Source organism: Vombatus ursinus, unplaced genomic scaffold, assembly GCF_900497805.2.
Source record: "Vombatus ursinus unplaced genomic scaffold, bare-nosed wombat genome assembly UNPS02014924.1, whole genome shotgun sequence".
Taxonomy (NCBI): domain Eukaryota; kingdom Metazoa; phylum Chordata; class Mammalia; order Diprotodontia; family Vombatidae; genus Vombatus; species Vombatus ursinus.
In genome coordinates, this window is record NW_020954702.1 from 2500606 (window position 1) to 2522432 (window position 21827).

The following is a 21827-nucleotide window of genomic DNA, read 5'->3' on the forward strand; positions in this document are numbered from 1 at the left end:
GGCCTCTACCCAGCACGATGAGGAAGTGAAGGATGACAGAGATACAAATATAGCTATATTGGGAGAAAATAGAGAGATATAGGTGTTCTTGGACACTGACAGAGAATTAAAAAAGGTAGTGGAGGAGGCCTTGAACATCTTGCCTTTCCTTCGGGTCCATAGTGACTCTGGCTTTAGGGAGGGAATATCCTGATCCCACTCCTCCATCCCTAGGCACTGAAAGGTGTGTTTAAAGTACATCTAGTCCCCAGGTTTTCTGAATATAGCTGCGGAAACATTTCACTGGACTGAGAGTACCTCCCTTAGGAATGCCATAAACTCAGGGAAAGACTTTGAGGTTTTTCTCTCAAATTCAGGGATCCTGAAAAGGAGGGAGGTTCCACGCATTATTTGTCCCAGGCCAGACAGAAGAGGAGGCACTGGCTAAAGTTGGAAGTGTCCAGTCTTGGTAGTTGGTCCTGCCAATGCCACAGTGCCCCATGTTATTCAGGGTACCCACTTCCTAGAAGGACCGAGTTGGGAGACGGGTCAGATCAGCCTTCTCTGGTTGTGTGGAGGGGAGAGGGTATAAGTCAGGGGTGGGGAACCTTGGGCCTCAAGTCACATGTGGCCCTTTGACTGAATCCAGCCTTCACAGAACAAATCCCCTCAATAAAAGGATTTGTTCTGTAAAACTTGGACTTAGTCAAAAGGCTGCACCCAAGGACCTAGAAGCCACATGTGGCCTCAAGGCCAGATTCCCCAGCCCTGGTGTAAGTAGATCCAACTGGTCAAGTTAAGGCTCTTTGCTACTGTTTCTAAAAGCCTGATGTAAAATGTTATAGAGATCTTCCCCCATGATCATAAAAGAGGGGAAGAGGGTAGTTAAGAGAAGCACAGGGATGGGCCTTCTGAGTGGGGGATGGGTTGGCACAGTGCCTAAGGCAAGCAGTCCAGCAGGACGTGCCTTCCTGAACCCTGCATCTACAAACAGTTACTTTGCATAATGGTAGACCCACTGTACTGTGCAGATTTTTCTGAGCAGGGTCTGTTTCTCCTTAAAGATGGTCCCACTCTAGGATTAGGTAGTCAAGACAGCAGCGGTAGGGTGTTCTATTTTCCAGGCCATAAAGACCAAATAGAAAATGGGAAAGGTGATGATATTTTAATTGCTGCACTTGCTGCCAGCTCAGTTGTGCTCACCAGGGTGGTTGGCTGGGGTTTCTGAACTGGGCAGAGTTGGAGGGTGAGGAGGTAGCCCTAGATTCTAGCCAATTGCTCCACCTTTGCTCAGTTGAAACCCCGAGGTTAAATAGGTATAACAATGAGTCCACTCCCTTCTCATCTGGGCCTAGATCTGACCTGTAAAACTAGTAAAATTCTGGTTCTGGTGGGCTGCTAACTCCGGGTAACCATTCAGTGAGTAACCTCTGGGTCTCCATCCTTATAGTGAGCTGCCTCATCCTCTGCTTGCCCCATTCATGTTGGAAGAGATCCTTCCCCTCTCCTGAATGTCCAGCCTTGGTTCTGAGTGGGGTATTATTGCTCAGATGTGGATTGCTTGGGAAGTGTAGGCTGTCTTTGCTGTGTTGATATATGGCACCAGCTAGTAAGGTCCATACTTGTGTCCTGTCCTTAAGCATGTATATAGTCCCTTGAGGGTTTCTTGGTGGGCCTGGAGGGAAGTATTTGGGGCGTTCTTGAAGAGGTGCATAGCAACCTTATACCAAGGGCGTAATGGGGTTTTTATCCCTCAGGTCTGGAGTCAAGGCAGTAATAGCAGCAGCGAGCATGCCCGTATCTGTGCAGCACTTAGCCAAACTAAGGCAAGTATGTGTTCTGCTGCAGGGGAGCATTGCCTGCGGCAGATCTTCATGTGATCTTGAGGATGGTGAAGGGGCTATGGCAGTGACTAGTGGGGATAAACCAATGGAGTCCTAGACTCATGATGACTGTGATAAGAAAACAGATTCTTCCCAGGAGAGGAATGGCTCTCTTGGGCCAACCTCAGGCACTCCTAGGCAGGCATATGGTCTAGGCACAGGCCTCCCGTGACAATATACCACCACCTCATTTAACTTCACGTAGTAAACAACAATAGAATAGAAAAGTACAAGCAAGGTCCAAACTCCTCCAGCATGGTGTGGTACCTTCCCAGTGTACTATGTACTAGGCCTCCTCTGGAAGCTCTTCCAGAAGCCACTAAAGAAGCCTCTCATGTTTTCTGCTGGCACCACACCCTATCTTGTCTTCTGCTTAGGACTTGAATGAGAGAGACACAAGATTAGAACAACTAGATGGAGGAAGCAGGGGCCTTACCTGTCAGAGGCACAGAGGAAGTAGAAGTGAGGAGAGGATATTCTGGAGGACTCAGATGGTTGCTCACAAGGGTCAGCTGATTTGTGATGGGTGAAGCCTTGCACAAAAATCTAGGGAATCTCTCTTCATGCTAGGTAGGCAGATGGGTTTTTATAGACCTCATTGGTACTTCTTGGTGTAAACTAAGAGAAGCCTGTGAATTTTGGCTATGGGAACTTTGGTGCCTGGTCATGATTCTAGTAGGCTTGGATTAAAATGTGTTTTGTTTTGTTTGGCCATTTCTATGGGAGAGAGAGGTGTCCCAGAGGCATAGTGGACTGTTGGGCCACTGGGACCAATCTATATGGATTTCTTCCATCTTCATCTTAAGGCAAACTGCCCTTTTTCCATGCTGTTTTCTAAGATTAGAGTACTCAAAGCTCCCAACCTATCCTGATTTCTAATTATTGAAATCCTACCTGTTCTTCAAGATCCAATTTAAATACCATTTGTTTCAAGAAAGCTTCCTTGTATCGATAATAGGATTTATTCATACCACCTGTAGCATAGTTATTTAGATATATCTTATCTTTCCTACCAGACTGTAATCACCATAAAAGAAAGAACCATACCTTATTCGTCCTTGCATCTCTTCTAGTATCTTTTCACCTCATAGGGCCCTTAATAAATATTTGTTAAGTTTTTGAACAAGTGAGGAGTAGCACAAACATTTAAAACAAATTAAAACTTAAGTTTAAGGAGCCAGTCAATTATTATTCATTTATTAAGTGGCTAAAATATGCCAGGCACTGTGCTGAGGACTGATGATACAAAGACAAAAATGAAACAGTCTCAGATCTCTGGGAGCTTACATTCTACAAGTAATAATAGTAATAAAAATAATAATATTTAGCATTTATATAGCAGTTCCAGGAACTGTGCTGAGTGCTTTGCAATTATTATCTCATTTGATCCTACAACAACCTTGGGAGAGAGGTGCTATTATTATCTCCATTTTACACTTGAGGAAACTGAGAGAAACAGAGATTAAGCAACTTGCTCAGGGTCACACAGCTGGTAAGTGTCTGAGGCCTAATTTGAACTCAGGTCTTCCTGACTCTGGGCCCAGCACTCTATGCCACCTACCTGCCATAACAGCAATATTGTGTGTTTGTATGGTGACTCAATAATTGATAATAGATATTTCTGGATGTATTGTTGATAATGCATTAAACTTACATTACACTTAAGGTTTTGCTGTGTGTAATATGTCTGTGTGTGTGTGTTTCAAAGAAAAAAGAGCTTTCATCTCTTTCCTAATTTTGAGCAAAAGAATAAGGAATATTAAAATTGTAATACTTGTTTTAATATATAAAGAATAATCAGAAAACATAATTTGTGGTTATCCTTTATTAATTCTCTCTTTTCCACCCAACTTTTTTTTTTTCTAGCCATAAATCTGTACTTACCTGGTATGGAAGTAGAGTCTTCTTTGTTAATTCAGAATCCATATTAATTCTTGTCTGTACGACTGTCTTGATTTTGCTTTTAAATTTTGGTTTGTTCATTGACCTGCATAATTTGCCTAGCTTCCCAGATTTCTTATGGAGCATTTTTTTTTTTCTAATCTGACAGGTTTACCCATCATCAGAATACTATCTCCCTCAAGAGGAGTTTAATTCTTTCTAGCAGGCATGGTATACGGAGAAAGCTAATCAAACAGCTTGGGGAGCACAAGCGGGTCTATCAGTGCAATATTTGTAGTAAAATTTTTCAGAACAGCAGCAACCTCAGTAGACACATCCGTTCTCATGGTAAGTTTATGCCAAATTGCTAATCTTCACACAATTCAGCATATTGAAGAAAAGAATCTAAGTGACACTAATGTGTTGCTCCTTCTTGTGCTTCTTTTTGATGAATTGTTCTATGTGACCTTTTTGTGGCTGCCACAGGTATTTGGAGAGCACATTTCTGTAAATGTTAAGACATGTCTAAGGTCCAGAGTGTGGGTGGGGAGAGAGAGGAAGATACCCCAATATTTAGAAGGGTTTCCAAATCCTTTTTTCAGTGATCTGTATGCTGTTTGAATTATTTATTTCCATGTTTAAACTGGCAAACCTTTTTTTTTTTTAATGTTGGTTGGATCCTCAGGTGATAAGTTATTTAAATGTGAAGAATGTGCAAAATTGTTTAGCCGAAAAGAAAGCCTAAAGCAGCATGTTTCATATAAGCACAGCAGAAATGAGGTGAGTGGAAAACAATTATAAAGGTAAATGGCTCTGAAATGATTATTGGGAGAAAAAAAAAGATTTATATGAGAACTTAGTGCTACCAAGGCATTAAAGTTACTAGGTAACATTAAAGGATGAAGCAATTGGGTAGAATAGGAAGGTTGGAAGATAAGATGGAAATAGATTCATATTATTGAATTGAGACCTTTTTTGCTTAAAAGTACTATGTTCTTTGTAGGGTTATTTCATGGGCAGGAGTGAAAATTTCTTTGTTTCCAAGTAAGATTGCATTTGAGAAGAAAATAGAAGGGACGGACAGCTAGGTGGCGCAGTGGATAGAGGACCGATCCTGGAGTCAGGATGACCTGAGTTCAGATTTGGCCTCAGACCAGACACTTGACCCTTACTAGCTGTGTGACCCTGGGCAAGTCACTTAAACCCGATTGCCTTACCAAAAAGCAAAAAAAAAGGGGAAAAATGGAAGAAGTAACGTCATTTAAAAAGGAAAAATTGGAATACAAAAGTAGTTGATGTTTGTTTCAAAGATGTATTAATTGCAATTAAACAAATATTTGAATGTGTATTATATGCCAGACACTGTATTAGTCACTCTATAGCAGTGGATTCAAACTCAAATAGAAACTGGGTCGTGAGTTTGACACCTCTACTCTAGAGGATATAAAATTAATTAGAAATGATCCCTGTCTTTTATTAATAGCAATTAGCATTTAAGTAATTATAATTAAAAATAATATATGAAATCTTAGTGCTATCATATAATATGGGAGCTTAGTGCTATGGGAACTCTTCATTGAAGAAATGACATTAAGCTTCATAGAGGAGTGATTAAGGAGTTGAGAGGAAAAGGTATATCAGGTAGAGGAAATAGTGTAAGAAAAAATACAGATACTGCAAAGTATGTTAAAGAAGTGATGATTAGTACAGTTTAGTTGAAATATAAGATATATTAAGGGGAGTATTGGATGATATAGTTGGAAAAGTAAGTTAAGGCCAAATTAGTTGAATAGCTATGTTGAGCGAAATAGACACTTACACGGAGATTTGCTTTTGAAAAGTGTGAACAAATGTTAATTCTCCATTTTTATTTTGGTTTTTCTTCGTTTCGCTGAATATGTTTTCTATTTGAAAATAGATTGATAGTGAATACAGATACAGGTGTGGAACTTGTGAGAAGTCCTTTCGAATAGAGAGTGCACTGGAATTTCACAATTGTAGAACAGGTAAGAACAACTTTATTCAGTGGTATACAAATTAACTGGCAAAAATTGAAATAAACTTACATAATAAACCTTACAACTTTTCACATCTATAATTTTTTTTTAATAAGTAATATATCTTTTTACTATAATCACTTATTTTACATGATTTCACATGGATTCACAATATCTTGACGTTTATTGTTTAATTTTTCATTATGAAGCCACACTTTTATTACATTGGATATTAAATGTATCTTTGGACAATCTGTTTTTCGAAGTCTACTCTTGATTAAAATTTCCAGGTCACTGAAACATGTTTATCTCAATCTCTTGGATAAATTTCTTAACTTTTCATAATATGGAGCATGGTGCAAAGACATATTGTAGTATTCCAGCTCCAACTGGAAATTTCTGTATTTCTTAGGTATGATGGATCTAATTAAAACAGATCTAATTAGAAATATAATTGGGCTTTTAGACAAGCCTTGCCCTTGACACATATCAGCCACATGACCCTGGGCGAATCATGCAAAACTCTCAGTTCCCTAAGTGGTTTCTAAGACTATAAATTGAAGAGTGCTTGCTAATCTTTACTGGTAGAAAAGTCCCACATTGGGAGTTCCTCATATAATTAAATTACAGCTCTATTTAAAAACATGCAGACTAACACAACTAGCTATGTGACCCTCCAAAAAGTCATATAACCATTATGAGCTTGAATTTCTTTTCACGTGTGCAAAATGGAACTAAGACGACCTCAAGATTTGCTTCGATATAAGAAGAAGAAATAAATGGCATTTAAATAGTACTTTAAAGTGTTTTAAACACTTTGTATACAATTGAACCTCTAATAACTTTTAAGAAATTATTATCCTCATTCTGCAGCCTAGGAAACTGGGACTCACCCAAATGATTTGCCCATAGTCACACAGCCAGAAAGTGACAAAGGCAGGGGTAGAGTTCAGAGTCTTCCAGACTCCAAGTGATTTGCCCATAGTCATACAGCCAGAAAGTGACAAAGGCAGGGGTAGAGTTCAGAGTCTTCCAGACTCCAAGTACATCACTTTAGCTGATATGTTAAGTATGGAGATCCCATAGTCATAACTTTTTTTTAAATTAAATTTCATTTGTTTCAATTAACAAAAATCTTTTTTTTTTCCTCCATTCTTTCCATTCATTGGGAGAAAAACACCTTATTAGGGAAACCAGAAGCTGGGGGAAAGCTGATCCCTAAGAAAGAGAAATATAATCAATAGAACAAAACTTAAGACATCTATAAAATAGCACCATGCTGGTAGTCATGAAGTCAGAATAAGACTTGAAACTTTCAGACTTTCTCACTGATTGATAACTCAGGATGTACAGAAAGTGGGTGATCTTAAAAGAGATCTAGGAAAGGAGGAAGAAAAGAAGGACAATCACTCAGAATCACTTTAATCTACAAAACAAAGGTCTTATAGATGTAATTGAATGGAGAAACTGGGATTAGAGAACCTTCCTGTCTTTTCCTGAAGATTGTTCCTTCATTCATTCCTTCTCTCTAATCTTCAATTTCTCCCTACCTACTTGTTAATTTCCTGCTTCTTACAGACATGCTCATGTTAAACCCATCTTTTAAAAGAAAATTCTCTAGACCTGCTATTCCCTTAAACTATCATCCTTTTCTCTTCTCCCTTTCTCAGCTGAAATCCTAGGGAAAAAAAATCTGTCTATACTCCTTGCTTCCACTTTTCTCTCATTCTTCAGCCCTTTGCAACCAGGCTTCTGACTTCATGAGTCAACTCAAACTGCTCTCTCCAAAGTTACCAAATGCCAAATCTTATGATGACACTGGTGACCATTCTCTAGTCCTGGATATTCTCTCTTATTTATGTTTCTGTAACTCCATTCTCTGCCAGTTCTCCAGTGTGTCAAGCTATTCATTTCAAGTCTCCAGTATCATTTGCTGGTCATCCTCTATGTCACACTCACCAACTATAGATGTACTCAAAGGTTTGTTTTTTGACCCTCTTCTCTCATACAGCTTTAATCACCACGATGCTTATAGTTCCCAGACAATCAAAGCCCAGTCCCTCTCTTGAGCTTCAGTTCTACCTCATCAGCTGCCTACTAGAAATTTTAAAGTGGATATTCTATAGAATCTCACACGTAACATGTCCAAAACAGAACTCATTATCTTTCACCCCAAACCCATCCATCTTCAGAACTAACCTATTTCTGTTCAGGACACCATCATTCTTCTAGTGTTTATTTGTTTGTTTGTTTGTTTTTTCCCAAACTTCACAGAACAAATCCCCTTAATAAAAGGATTTGTTCTGTAAAACTTAGACTCAGTCAGAAGGCGGCACCCAAGGATCTAGAAGGCCACATGTGGTCTCAAGGCTTCAGGTTCCCCACTCCTAAAAACAGATGCCAAATATTATAGTTTTTGTCTCTGAAACATCTTTTGCCGTCTGTTCTCTTCTCACTATTCATACAGTCATTAACCTAGTTCAGGCCCTCATCACCTCTATCACAACGGTTGTTTTTTTTTAAAACTGGTCTGCTTGACTATCCCACGTCAATCCAATCCATTCTCTGTACACCTACCAAAGTGTTTTTCCTTAATTGTAGGTCTGATTATTTTACTTTCCTACTCATTAAGCTCCCTGTTGTTTCCAGCTAAGGCGTTAAACATACATACCTTTGCTTGTGGCCCACAACCAGATTAAAATATAATGGGGAAATTTTTTTTTTTAGGCAATTTTTAGGCAGTGTTTTTAGTTTTCAACAACTTGCCCAGGATCATACAGCTAGTAAGTGTCAAGTGTTTGATCTGAGGTCAGATTTGAACTCAGGTCCTCCTGACTTCAGGGCCAGTGCTCTATCCACTGCACAACTTAACTGCCCCGGAAATATTTTTTAAAAGAAAATAAAACATAGCTAATATTAAAACTAAGTTAACATGGCCTGCAAGGATCGTTATGTATGATGTAATGGCCCTCATTTCCATTTTAGTTTGAAACCACTTGTTTCCAGGATCAAAAATACTCTAGTATAGCCTTTCACAGTATGCCCCAATCTACCATTCCTGCCTCATTAGTCCTTCCTTTACTCGTTGGTCTCCATAAACTGGCTTTCTTGTTGTTTCTTTCATACGACACTCAATCTTCCATCTTCATGCCTACTTAAGATTTTTATTTATCATGAGATCTTATTAATGTAAAAAAATTACTTAGCTAAGTGGCACAAGGTTTCATACATTTTTCAGGTTTTCTTACTGTTTACATTTAGTTAATGGGACATATTACGCTCACTGTCAGTAGTTTATCATACTCTGGAATCATATTTGAAATCGATTTCTTTAGAAATATGAAAACTAACCTTAGTACCTGCCTCATTTTCTAAGTTTACTTTCTTGTTTTTTAACCTGCCTCTTTTTTTTTAAATTATTAGTTTATTTTTAGTTTTCAGCAATCACTTCCATACGCTTTTGAGTTTTAAATTTTTCTCCACTTCCTTCCCAGCTCCATGCTTTTTCAGTGGGTATACCCCATGCCTGGAATCCTCTCCCTCCTTACTTCTACTTCTTCAAATTCCTTATTTCCTTCAAAACTCATCTCAAATATTACTTTCTACATAATACCTTTCCTGGTCACTTCCCCCACTGCTATATTCACTCATATCCTATATCCTGAAACTGCATTGTATTTATAATATATAGAGTTGTATATGAATATATATACATTTAATATTATAGAAACTACATTTTTAAAGTAAAAGTTAACTGAATTATAAAAACTATGTAGAGAAAAAATATTGGTAGATTTCAATACCTCATTTTTAGAAATTAGTAAGTCAAATTTTAAAAAAGAGAAAGTTTTGAAATGAACAGAACATGGGAAAAATTATATTTGATAAATACATGGAGGAAATTGATTACATTTACTAGAGAATTTACTTTTTAATCAACTATATGTTGAATATTTACAAAAAATGATCATGTTAATGCATAAAGAATATGCAGAAAAGCAGAAATTTTAAAGATCACTTTTACAGACCATAGCACAATTAGAATAATAATTAGTAACAAAAATATAATCAAAATATGCAGGCCTAAATGCAGACTCAAAATTATTTGCTTGAGAATGATTTGTCAAAAGACAAATTATATAAACATTTAGAATTATATCAAAGATAATACAATACATTAAAAAATTATGGAATTGAATTCAAGCAATTTTTAGTTGGTAAATTTATGTCTCTGTGGCAAGTTTGAGGGAAGAGAGGTAGACATCAATGCTATTTATTATTATTATTTGACTTAGTCCTAGGAGTTGAAGGACTAGTTCTATAACAAAATACTATAGAACTATAGAACTAGCTATGTACAGGCTATTAGGAAAATAAAACATAGGGGAAAAAATACCTGTGAAAATGAGACTGAAATACCTCAATTTCTGGAGAATATTATGTTTTATTTAGAAAGCCTAAAAGAAACAATAAAACCATTAAATCATGTAAACAACTTCTATAGGATAGAAGATACACCCACAAAAATCATCAGCATTTCTATACATCAGTCAAAAATACTTTCAATGTCTTCTGGTCTACTGGCTTCTTTACTGCCTATAAACATGCCCATGTCTCTCCCACCCTTAAAATACTCTTGCTTGAGCCATCCATCCTTGCTAGCTACAGCCAGGTGTTTCTTCTCCTTTTTCTGGCTAAAATTCCTAGAGAAGGCTATTTACAATCAATGATTCTGCTTCTTTTCCTTTCATTCCCCTCTGAACTCTCGCAGTTTGACTTCCAACCTGATCATCCAACTGAAGCTGCCCTCTCCAAAGTTCCCAGTGATCTCTTAGTCCCCAAATCTAGTGACCTTTTTCAGTCTTCATCCTTTTTGACCTTTCTGCAGCCGCTGACACTATAGATTACTGTCTGCTCCTTGATACTCTCTTCTCTCTCTGTTTTCCTGATATTACCCTCTCCTGGTTCTCCTCCTGCATGTCTGACTGTTCCTTCTCAGGCCCTTTTTGTTGTCTCTTTATCCAGGTTACTCCTATGACACCAGAAGGTGTCCCTTAAGGCTTTATGCTAGTCCCTCTTCTCTTTTTTTTCTCTGTGCTACTTCACATGGTGATCTTGTCAGCTCCTACTATGTCAGCTGTCATCTCTATGCAAGTGATTCTCGTACTTATTTGTCCACCTCTAACCTCTCTCCTGACCTCTAGTCTTTCATTTCCAGCTGCCTATTGGACATTTCAAACAATATATTTTATTAACATCTTAAATTCAACATGTCCAAAACATAACTTATCTTCCCCCCCCCCCAAACTCTCCCTTCATTCAGACTTCCCTATTACTGTCAAAGGTATCATCATCCTCTCTAGTCATCCAGGCTCACAACCTCTCATGTGTCATCTTCAACTCCTTACTCTCTCCTACTGCCCCCCCCCATTTGTTACCAAAATCTGTCGATTTTACTTTCTTAACATCTCTTCTATCTCTCCTTTCACCACCATCACCCTGCATTCAGGTACTTATTCTATACTATTGCAAGCCTACTGCAATAGTCATGCTGGTTAGTCTCTCTGCCATGTCTCTCCACACTATTTTCCATCCTCCACTCAGCTATCAAACTAAAGCACAAGTTTGATCATGTCACCCCTACTATTAATTCAATTCTAGTGGCTCCCCTTTGCCTCCAGGATCTAATAAAAAATCATGCTTGACTTTTAAAGCCCTCTATAACCTGGTCACTTTCTGGTCTTCTTACTCCTTACACCCCAGCATATACTATGCAGTTGAATGACACTGGCCTCCTGACTCCAGGGTCCTGTGGATTTCTTGAGAGAGGGCTTAGCTCCTACTGCCTTCAGAGCCTTGCAGGCTCTTTATGTATTTCTGGCCTTTTTTTGGTCACATAAGAGCCTACCAGCCTGCGGTGGTGCTGGCTTTGCTAACTGTCCCCCTTTCTTATTGCCTGTAGGCTTTTGGATGACTTTCTTTGCAGTTCTAACATGGAAAAAGAACTTAATATAGTTTCTCGTATTTCTTGATCATTATTTGGTCTAATCCACATTTCAAGTTTTTGTTAGAACAGCTATGTGGGACTTGGGTCTCTTGAAACAACCATCTTGGCCAGAAGTCTAACCTATAGTTTTTAAACTCCATGCTCTTCACTTTCTTTTTTTTTCAGTGAGGAAAGCATTTCTTCTTTAGTTCTCTAGGATCCCTTTTATTCTCTACAGGCTCAGCAATCACTGGCAGTGACTTAGTAGTCATATCTGCAACTATAACAGCAATAAAAAAAGAACCTAGACATTATCTTTCAAGAAATTATCAGGGAAGAGGGGCAGCTAGGTGGCACAGTGGATAGAGCACCAGCCCTGAAGTCAGGAGGACCTGAGTTCAAATCCGACCTCAGACCAACACTTGACACTTACTCACTGTGTGACCTTGGGCAAGTCACTTAACCCCAATTGCCTAAAAACTAAAAAAATTTTAAAAAAATTAAAAAATAAAGAAATTATCAGGGAAAGCTGCCCTGATATTCTCGAACTAGAGGATAAAATAGAAATTGAAAGAATTCAACTGTTAACAGCAATAAATTCATATTATTCTCACAATAAACAAAGCAGATAACAATCAGGAAAAAAGGGGTATTACTGTGTTGATATATGTGTGTGTGTGTGTGTGTGTGTGTACACACACACACACACACACACACACACACACACACCTTTTCAGGTAATTGAAAGCATTTGCCAAGTATAGTACTAAGTACTAGAAATATAAATACAAAAAGAGTCACTGCCCTGAAGGTGCTTACATTCTAATGGGCAAGGTGGGTGGGTGGAGGATAATATATAAAGGGAGTGGTGACTTGGGAAATATATTTTGGTCTGGGAAGTCACAGTGATGGTGATCGGAGCTGTAAGGCATTCTGTTGACACCATGACCTTTCTCAAAGGGAAAGTGGAAGTGTTTATTTGATTACTCTTCCCAGAGCTAGAGGTAAAAAAAAGGTAATGGCAGCTGATAGATGTTGTGTCTTGCAAAAAGATGACTGGGTGAGACATGGTTTTGGAGTCAGCTAGATAAGCATAGACTGTTGCCACTCAGGACTGCACAGCTCTAAAGTGGGAGTTCCTACTGCAGCACCCAGCAGTGCAGCAAGGCTGCATTGTAATGCATGGCTGATGGATGGGGGCCCAGGAAAGATGGAGAGAGCTCTCCTTTTCTTACTGATCAGGGCAGCAGGATCTCAGGACAGGAGTCACAGCAGCAGCAGCAGCAGCAGCAGTGGCAGTGTGGCATGATAGAAAGACATGGGGCTGGAAGGTGGTTAGGAGAGGAGTTCATCATTGCTAAATAACACGAGTTGCAATTACAGGTACATTCATTTATGATCCTTTTGGGATTTCTGTTGGTTTCAGTTTGCATGTTCAATTTTTGTATTTTGTTTTCCTGTGCTGTTGTATGTGAGAGTGAAATAGAGTGAGTGGTGAAATAGAGAGAGATCTGACCTTAGAGTCAGTACGGCTTGGTTCAAGACCAGCATCTGACACACACTGGCTGAGCAAGTCACTTAATGTCTCAATGCCCAGGCAAGGTTCTAAAATTGAAGAACTGTTACTGTCTATACTGGTAGAGGGAGTTTCCTATCATTCAACCAATCAGCAAACATATATAGTGCCTGCAACAGATAGGTGCTAAGTGCTGGGGATACAGCAAAACAGTACCTGTCCTCAAGGAGCTTACATTCTAAAGTAGGGAAGATAAGATGCAAACGAATATATGCAAGGCACGCTGGACACAGGATAAATAAGAAATAACAGGGAAGGCACTGAAAGTAAAAGAGATTATGAGAGGTTTCTTGTAGAAGGTGGGATTTTAGTTGGAATTTAAAGAAAACCTGGGCGGTCAGTAGTTGAAGCAGAGGAGAGAAAACATTCCAAGTGTGGGAAACCTCCCGAAAGAATGCTCAGGGCTAAGAGATGGAGTGTCTTTTCTGTGGAACAGTGAGGAAGCCAGTGTCCTTGGATCAGTACATGTTGGAGAGTAAGATGTAAGAAGAATGCAAAGGTGGAGGGGATTGATTCTGAAGGGTTTTGAATGTCAAACAGCATTTTGTATTTGATGCTGGAGGTAATACCACTGGAGTTTATTGACTAGGGGATGACACAATAAGACCTGCATTTCAGGAAAATCACTTTAGTGGCCTAATGGAGGATGAATTGTAGTGGGGAGCAACTTGAGGCAGATAGATCCACTAGCAGGCTATTGCAATAATCCAGGTGTGAGGTGATGAGGGCCTGAACTAGAGTGGTGGTAGTGTCAGGAAAGAAAGGATGTATTCAAGAGATATTATATAGGTGAAATCAACAGGCCTTGGCAACAGTTTGGATATGGGGGGGGATAGGGGGTGAAACATAATCAGGAATTCAGTATGACTCTTAGGTTGTGAGCCTGGGGGTCTGGGAGAATGGGATTGCCCTCTACAGAGACAGGGGAGAAGATAGTGAGTTCTGTTTTGGACATAGAGATTAAGATATCTACTAAATATATAGTTTAAAGGCAGTTGGAGATGGGAGTTTGGAGGTCAGCAATTTGATTGGAGCAAGAATGATAGATTTGAGAATCATCAGCATAGAGATGGTGATTAAATCCATGAGAACTGCTGAGATCATCAAATCATGTAGTATAGAAAGAGAAGAGAAGTGGGCCCAGGACAGAACCCTGAGGGACATCAGCAGTTAAAAAGCATGATCTGGAAGAGGAGCCAGCAAAGGAGATAGATAAGGAGCAGTCAGATAGGTAGGAGGAAAACCAGGAAAGAATAGTGTCCCAAAAACCTAGAGAGAAGAGATTGTCAAGGAGGACAGAGTGATCAAAGGTGTCCTAGGCTGCAGATAGGTCAAAGAGCATGAGGATTGAGAAAAGGCCATTGGATTAGGCACCTAAGAGATCATTAGTAACTTTGGAGAGAGCACTATCAGTGGAATGATAAGGTTAGAAATCAGATTGTAAGAGGTTAAGAAGAGAGTGAGAAAAGAAAGTAGAAGCCTTATTGTAGATAGCCTTTTCAAGGTGTTTAGCTACAAAAGGCAAAAGAGATAAAGGATGCTAGTTAGTGGAGATGGAGCAAGTGAACGTTTTTTCAGAATAAGGAAGACATGATGTTTGGTTGTAGGCAATAGGAAATGAATCAGTAGACAAGCAGAGACTGAAATAAATGAAAGAGTAGGGATGACAGAGGGGGCAGTCTGCTGGAGAAGATGGGATGGAGTTTCCTCATGAGGGAGCTCCCTAGACTGGGGGTGGCCTTGAGGTGGCAGGTGTCCCACCCCTGGTCTAGGAAGATAAAATCACAGGCTCTCACTTCCCTTCTCCCATAAAAAATGCTTCATTTATTTGAATAACTATACTTGTTGGTAGAAGTCACAAATAAACTTGCATTAAGAATAAAATGATATATACATTGACTAGAACTAAGAAGTTAGAGAAAACAAACAACAGTAAAAAAAATTTACATGATATACGTAGTAAAAGGACGTCATTAATTTTCATTCAAAAGGATAATTTGGCAATATATTAAAACCAATATGCACATCTTTTAAAGTGGGCTTCATAAATGTGCAAGTTTACAAACACATAATACAATCACTTGGTTTCTCCTATCCCTCATGTCCAACCACCTGGTCCAAGTTAAACAGAAAAATTAATACTTCTGACAATTTTTCTCTAGTCTCATATTAAAAGCTACAAAAGAGCAGCTTTCTTTAGAGAAAATGATAATTTTTTTGCTTTGGAGATTCACTTTCAGAGATGGAACTTCCCAAATGTTATGGCTGTCATTTTTTTTTTTAGTTATTTAATTGGAACAGGGTAGATATTTTTAGATAAGACTGCTTTGGGGTTTTTTAGTTGTTAAATTTATTGGTACAGATGAAATTTTTAAATGTGGATTTTGGCATCTGGAAATACTCATCCAATGTTCCTTTCAAGATGATTTTCCTTTGCCTTTCCTTCCTGATATTTGTTATCATTATGAATGAAGATAGCTGCTGTGGGTATGTTACATATTTTTGCTAGAAAGAATAACTCTTTGAAAACATTTTTTCTTCTTTGGGCAGATGAGAAGACATTCCAATGTGAGATGTGTTTCAGATTCTTTTCTACCAATAGTAACCTCTCCAAACATAAGAAGAAGCACGGGGATAAGAAATTTTCTTGTGAGGTATGCAATAAAATGTTCTACAGGAAGGATGTCATGTTAGATCACCAAAGGAGACACTTGGAAGGTGAGTGCATTTGGAGTGAATACTTCTGCTATTATTTCTTTTTGCAGTGTCATATTATGTATCAAAATAAATTGAAAATCACTTAGCTGGACCTCTGTACTCAGTTTCCATAAGAAGCTTGGAGGAGAAATATTATGTGTGAATATGTAAGATGCCAAGTACAAGAGAGACATTCCAGTAGAAACAAGAGTGTTAATGCTGTTTTAAAAATTAAGTAGAGTGCTTAGTCTTCTGTTGATGTAATGGGTGTGAATATGAAGTAAAGACTACGTAGTAACAATGGCAGAAAAAGGTTTTGGATGTGAAATTTTTTATTGTATTATTAAGATTTTCTTAAAATGCCATTTTGAAAACTTTTTATCATGAAGCCATACATCCCAAATTGCTTAGACAATGGACACTGGTTAGGATTTGACCTTTTTTTTTTTAAAGGTGATACTTTACATCTATTCTGTATATATCTTATATATCTAGTTAATAACATGTATCTCCCATTGAAATGTATGCTTCCTGGATAAGGACTGCTTTTGCCTTTCTTTGTATCCCCAGAGCTTAGAACTGTTACCTCTTAACAAATTCCTGTTTCCTGGTGGACTGACTTACAGTCTGGTTTCCGTTCCTATCATCCACCTGGAATTGCTTTCTCCAAGGTCATCAATGATCTCTTTATTCCTGTATCTGGTGGCATTTTCTCATGGCTTATTCCTCTTCACTTCTCTAGTATTTGATGCTGTTGACCCTTCCTTCTGGATTCTCTCTTAGTCCTGAATGTTAATGGCATTGCTATTGTGCTTCTACTACATTTTGACTGACTTATCCTTCTCAGTTTCTTTTGCAGAATCATTGTCCATGTCTCACTTGCTATGTCAGGTGTATGCCACAGGGCTCCAACTTGTGTCTTCTCTCTCTGTGCTTTCTTAACAGCTCCCATGAGCTCAACTATCCTATCTATACATATGAATCCCACATCTACATATACAGTTCTCATTTCTTTCCTGAGGTCCAATCCTTTGTCTCTAACTCTGGGCTAGACATCTCTACCTGCATGTCCTATAGGCATCTCAAACGTGTCCAAAATAGAACTTATTATATTTCCCCTTAGACCCTCTTGTTATTCCTGCAGTCCATATTCTGGTTACCTATGTCCACAGCCTGGGAAATGTGCTTAATGATTCACTGTCCCTTGCCCTACATATCTAATTAGTTACCAAGTCTCATTGATTCTACCTCTTTAACATCTCTCCTATCTGTCCCCTTCTCTGTACTCTAACTGTAGTCTAGTTAGGTCTTAATCACGTTTCATTTGAACTATTTTCATGACTTCCTAATTGGCCTTTCCCTTCTCTAATCCATTTTCTGTAGAGTTGCCAAATTGATATTACTAACGTGCAGTTCTGACCCTGTGGCTCTCCTGTTCAAATAACTTCTATAGCTTCGTTTTGCTTCCGGGATAAAGTACAAAATCTTGTGTTTGGTTTTTAAAGCCCTTCCCCATCTGGCTCCAGCCCACCTTTCCAGACTGATTACATGTTCCCTCACTCTCATATACTCAGCATTCTAACCATTTGCAGTTCCCCATACATGATAGTTCACTTCCTGCCTCTGTGCCTTTGCACAGGCTGTATTTCCCCCTTCCCTTCCCATCCCGAATGCTCTCCCTCTTCAGCTCTTAGAATTCCAGCTCCCTTCAAGAGTTGACTCCAGAGGCTCATCTTGGTTCCCTCAGTTGTTGATGACTCAACCCTGCCCCCAACAAAAGCCCTTTGTATTTATTTTGACTTTTTAAAAAAATATTTTGTCTTTATATCACCTGTATTTCCCATTGTATTCCTCTGACTCCTCCCAGATAGCTATCCCTTATAATAAAAAAAAAACAGAAGGGGAAAAAAAGTTTTTCATAGCTAAACAAGATGCCAAAAAAGTTTGACATCACATACAGTATCCTGCACCCATCATCCCATCCATTAGGGAAATTATCTTCCTCATCTCTTTTTGGAGGTCAACCTTGATTGTTATAATTTTGCAGCATTGAGGTTCAATTGTTTAGTTGTTGTTCTTTATATTTACACTATAATAGTTATTGTGTCTGTTGTTTCCCTGATCTTGCCTTTGAATGCATTTTGCATCGTATGTAAGCATGTTTTATCTTCTCAGGAGAATGTAAGCTTCCTGAGGGCAAGGACTGCACTTACTTTTGTATGTGTATACCCAGTACCTAGCCCAGTACTCCATATAAGTAGATGCTTAATAAGAACTTGTTGAGTGATACAAGTCACGTGTTTGAAAAAAGAGCCCCACTATTCTAGACACATTGTTCCTTTCTCAATAGCCATAGGACTTTTTCCCGTCAGATAATGATCAGAATAGAAGCCAGTAGAGGAGCAGTATACAGTTTACTGTGTACAGCATCATAATATGTCACTGTAAATCATATGGGACATTCAGTACTTGCAGTAGGAACTTCCATTGTACGGAATATAAAGACTGATTTTTTTTTTCTTTTCTCTTCTGGTTGGGGGATGGTGTTTGGCAATTTAAGGTGTCAGGCGTGTGAAGAGAGAAGAGTTTGAAAGCAGTGGAGAGAGCGTGGTCCGATACAAGAAGGAGCCCTCAGGATGCCCTGTATGTGGAAAGGTAACAACTGACCATTGGCTTAAGCAAATGTGGAGTCTTTTTTTTACTACATTACTCAATTTTTTATTTGCTTAAGATTATATTACTCAAGAGACAGGAACTAAAACTAGAAATTTCAATCTTAGAGCACTAAAAAAGTAATTCTTTTAAAGTTAGATAAATAGTAGGGTCCAATACTGTTGTTTTATGAGAGTGGTTAATAAACTTTATTTGAAAAACTAAAATGACCAGGCATTTTTATTATATCTTTTTTGTTTTGATCTTTTCACTTTAGGATCAATTGTATATTCCAAAAGAAGCAAGTTTTTCTGCTTTTTTTTTCCTCCAACTGTATGTTCATTTTCTAACCACTCCACTATCACTCCTTCTGCTTTTTTTTTTTTTGCTTAGGTAGTTGGGGTTAAGTGACTTGCCCAGGGTCACACAGCTAGTAAATGTCAAGTGTTTGGTCTGAGGCCGGATTTGAACTCAGGTCCTCCTGACTTCAGGGCCGGTGCTCTATCTGCTGCACCACCTAGCTGCCCCTTCCTCTGCCTTTTTTGAAGCCTTTGGAAAGTTACTCATTGTATTCATAATGGAGAGCCAAGATAAAAACTAGAGATACAGAAATCAAAAGTTTATTCAGCTGGTCTTTTTACTCATCTTTAAAATGTTTATTTTCCCTTTTGCATTGCCAAGCCTGCTTTTTCTGTGACAATGAAAACTAATTCGGTGTCAGACTAAGATGGAAAAGAGAAATCAGCACTAACAGTTGTATCCATATCTTGAATGCTTTAAGAGCACTTAATGAAGTACTCGATAGTATTTCAGTAATTCAGTACCCTTTCCACCAGTACAAATTGTAACACCCACACCCACCCCAATTTCCCAGAACCACATGACTGCTCAGGAGAGCAAGGAGCCATATGATTTCAAAATGGCAGTGAGAGTGGCAAGGTGTTCCTCCTAGGTCAAGCCAAGAGCTGTAGGAACTTGGTCCAGAAGCCATAGAGCCACAATGGCAGTGATGTAGAAGGAAGTTTAGGACAAAGCCTCAGAGAAGAGGTTCTACAGATAATGCCAAGTCTACATCCAATATAAAATATTAGTTTCACTTTTTACGGTGTTAAAAAAACTAGAACCAAAGGTAGGCACCCGTCAATTGGTGAATAACTGAACAATCTATGACATGATTATAATATGAAATATTATTGTTATTTTTAAAATATGAAGAACTTAGAGAAACATGGGAAGACTTGTATTCCATTATGCAATCTGAAATAAGTGGAACAAGAAAAAAACATACACAATGACACCAATATCCTGTTGCCTAATTCCTGCACTGAGAGGAAGCTGTGAGGCACCCAAAGGAGAGATGAATATGAGGGCATAGACAAAGCTGGTGACGCCACTACTGTCTCTCCTCAGACATCAGTAAGAAACTCTGTAGCAGGGACCTCCAGGCCGCTGGCCATGTCTCCAGGCAGGCCTTCCCCCCCATCTCACAGGGGAGTAAACCCCCATGAAGACAGATACCAGCCTAGTTGCTGTACCTCTTCTGCTGTAGCTGCTACTTCTTCACCAGCCACAATTCCCAAAGATCCAGAAGGAAAGTTCTCACTGCAACTTGGCTGTATCAAATAGAAATGGATATGGTTTTTATCACTTGAAATAACATCAAAGAGGATGTATTTGTGCATCTGCCTTATCTCCTCTCTATACTCCAGCCAGATTGTATTACTTGGTATTTGAATCATAAGGCCTTACCCTCTAAGGCCTGAGCATAGCGGATAGAGTGCTAGTATTAGAGTCAGGAAAACCTGGATTCAAATACGTCCTCAAACATTTTCTATGCAAAGTGAGTCATTTAACATCTCTCTTGGCCTCAGTTTGTCATCTGTATAATAAAGGGGTTGAACTAGATGTCCTCTAAAATTCCTTCTAAATCTGAATCTATAATCCTCTGAGCACTGGACCTTTCTATATACCCTGTAGCCAAACTTTTCTATGTAGTTGTCTCCCTCTTTAGAATGTGGGTTCCATGAGAACAGGAACTGTCTCACTTTTCTATTTCTTATTTCCAGTGCGCTTCACATAAGAAGTGCCTAATCAATGCTTTCTTTCATTCATTCACTCAGTAACATAAATGAAAGCAGTAAAGAAAAGCTGGATTGTTAAGTAATTATGGTGACTGACCTTGATCCCAAAGTAAATCATACCTCCTCCTCTGAGATTTGGGGGACTATGAGTATGCCCACACCATCCGATGCAGTCACTGTGTCTGTTGATTTTGGTTTTACTTAACTGTTTTTCTTAGAATGAAGAATTCTGTAGGATTGGGAGAGGAAAGTAGCATTGCTATATCCAGAACTGTGGTGTAAAAACAAAATACATCAATAAAACTTTTTAAAAAAAAATTAGGTGCAATTGTTACAAAACAGTAAAATTCTTTTACTGAATTAGAAAAAATAAAATTCATTTGGAGGAACAAAAAGTCAAGAATATCAAAGGAAATAATGAAATAATGTAAAGGAAGGAGATTTAGCAGTAAGAGATCTCAAACTATATTACAAGGCAGTAATTATCAAAACTTTCTGGTACTGGCTAAGAAATAAAAAGGTAGATCAATGGAATAGAGCACATATACAACTTAAAGCAGCAAATAAACATTATAACCTTGTATCTGACAAGTGTAAAGACTTAAGATTTTGGGATAAGAATTAATTATTTGGTAAAAATTGTTGGGAAAAATCAAAAAGCAATATGGCAGAAACTGGGCAGAGACTAATATCTTATACCATTTACCAAGATAAAGTTAAGATGGACACATGACCTAAATATAAAGAGAGATATTACAAGAAAATTAGAAGAACATGGAACATATTACTTATCAGACTTAAGGAGAGTTGAACAATTTATAAATGAACAAGAAATAGAAAGCAAAATTAAGTGTAATTACATAAATTAAAAAGGTTTTGTACAAATAAAATAAATGTAGCCAAGATCAGATGGAAAGCAGAAAATTGGGGGGAAAATTTTATAGACAGTTTCTCAGATAAAGGTCTTATATCAAAAATATATAAAGAACTTTGTCAAATCTATAAGACTACAAGTCATTCCCCAATTGATAAATGGTCAAAGGATATGAACAGGCAGCATTCCAGTGAAAAGATCAAAACAAGTTATAGTCATAC

General features: G+C 38.3%; 1 protein-coding gene and 1 long non-coding RNA gene across 2 annotated transcripts in view; one reads left to right on the plus strand and one right to left on the minus strand.

Moving 5' to 3' along the window:
• PRDM15 (PR/SET domain 15) overlaps nucleotides 1-21827 on the plus strand; it is a 169835-nt gene that overhangs the window by 96102 nt on the left and 51906 nt on the right. Inside the window, exons 8-12 of the mRNA XM_027843599.1 lie at nucleotides 3913-4091; nucleotides 4429-4523; nucleotides 5662-5749; nucleotides 15853-16020; nucleotides 18560-18654. Of these exons, the coding sequence (XP_027699400.1) occupies nucleotides 3913-4091; nucleotides 4429-4523; nucleotides 5662-5749; nucleotides 15853-16020; nucleotides 18560-18654 (625 nt within the window). The remainder of the gene's footprint in view (nucleotides 1-3912; nucleotides 4092-4428; nucleotides 4524-5661; nucleotides 5750-15852; nucleotides 16021-18559; nucleotides 18655-21827) is intronic.
• The window catches only part of LOC114029241, a 61072-nt gene continuing 58617 nt past the window's right edge, over nucleotides 19373-21827 (minus strand). Inside the window, exons 3-4 of the long non-coding RNA XR_003567459.1 lie at nucleotides 20853-21003; nucleotides 19373-20264 (exon numbers count right to left, since the gene is read on the minus strand). This is a non-coding gene — a long non-coding RNA (uncharacterized LOC114029241). The remainder of the gene's footprint in view (nucleotides 20265-20852; nucleotides 21004-21827) is intronic.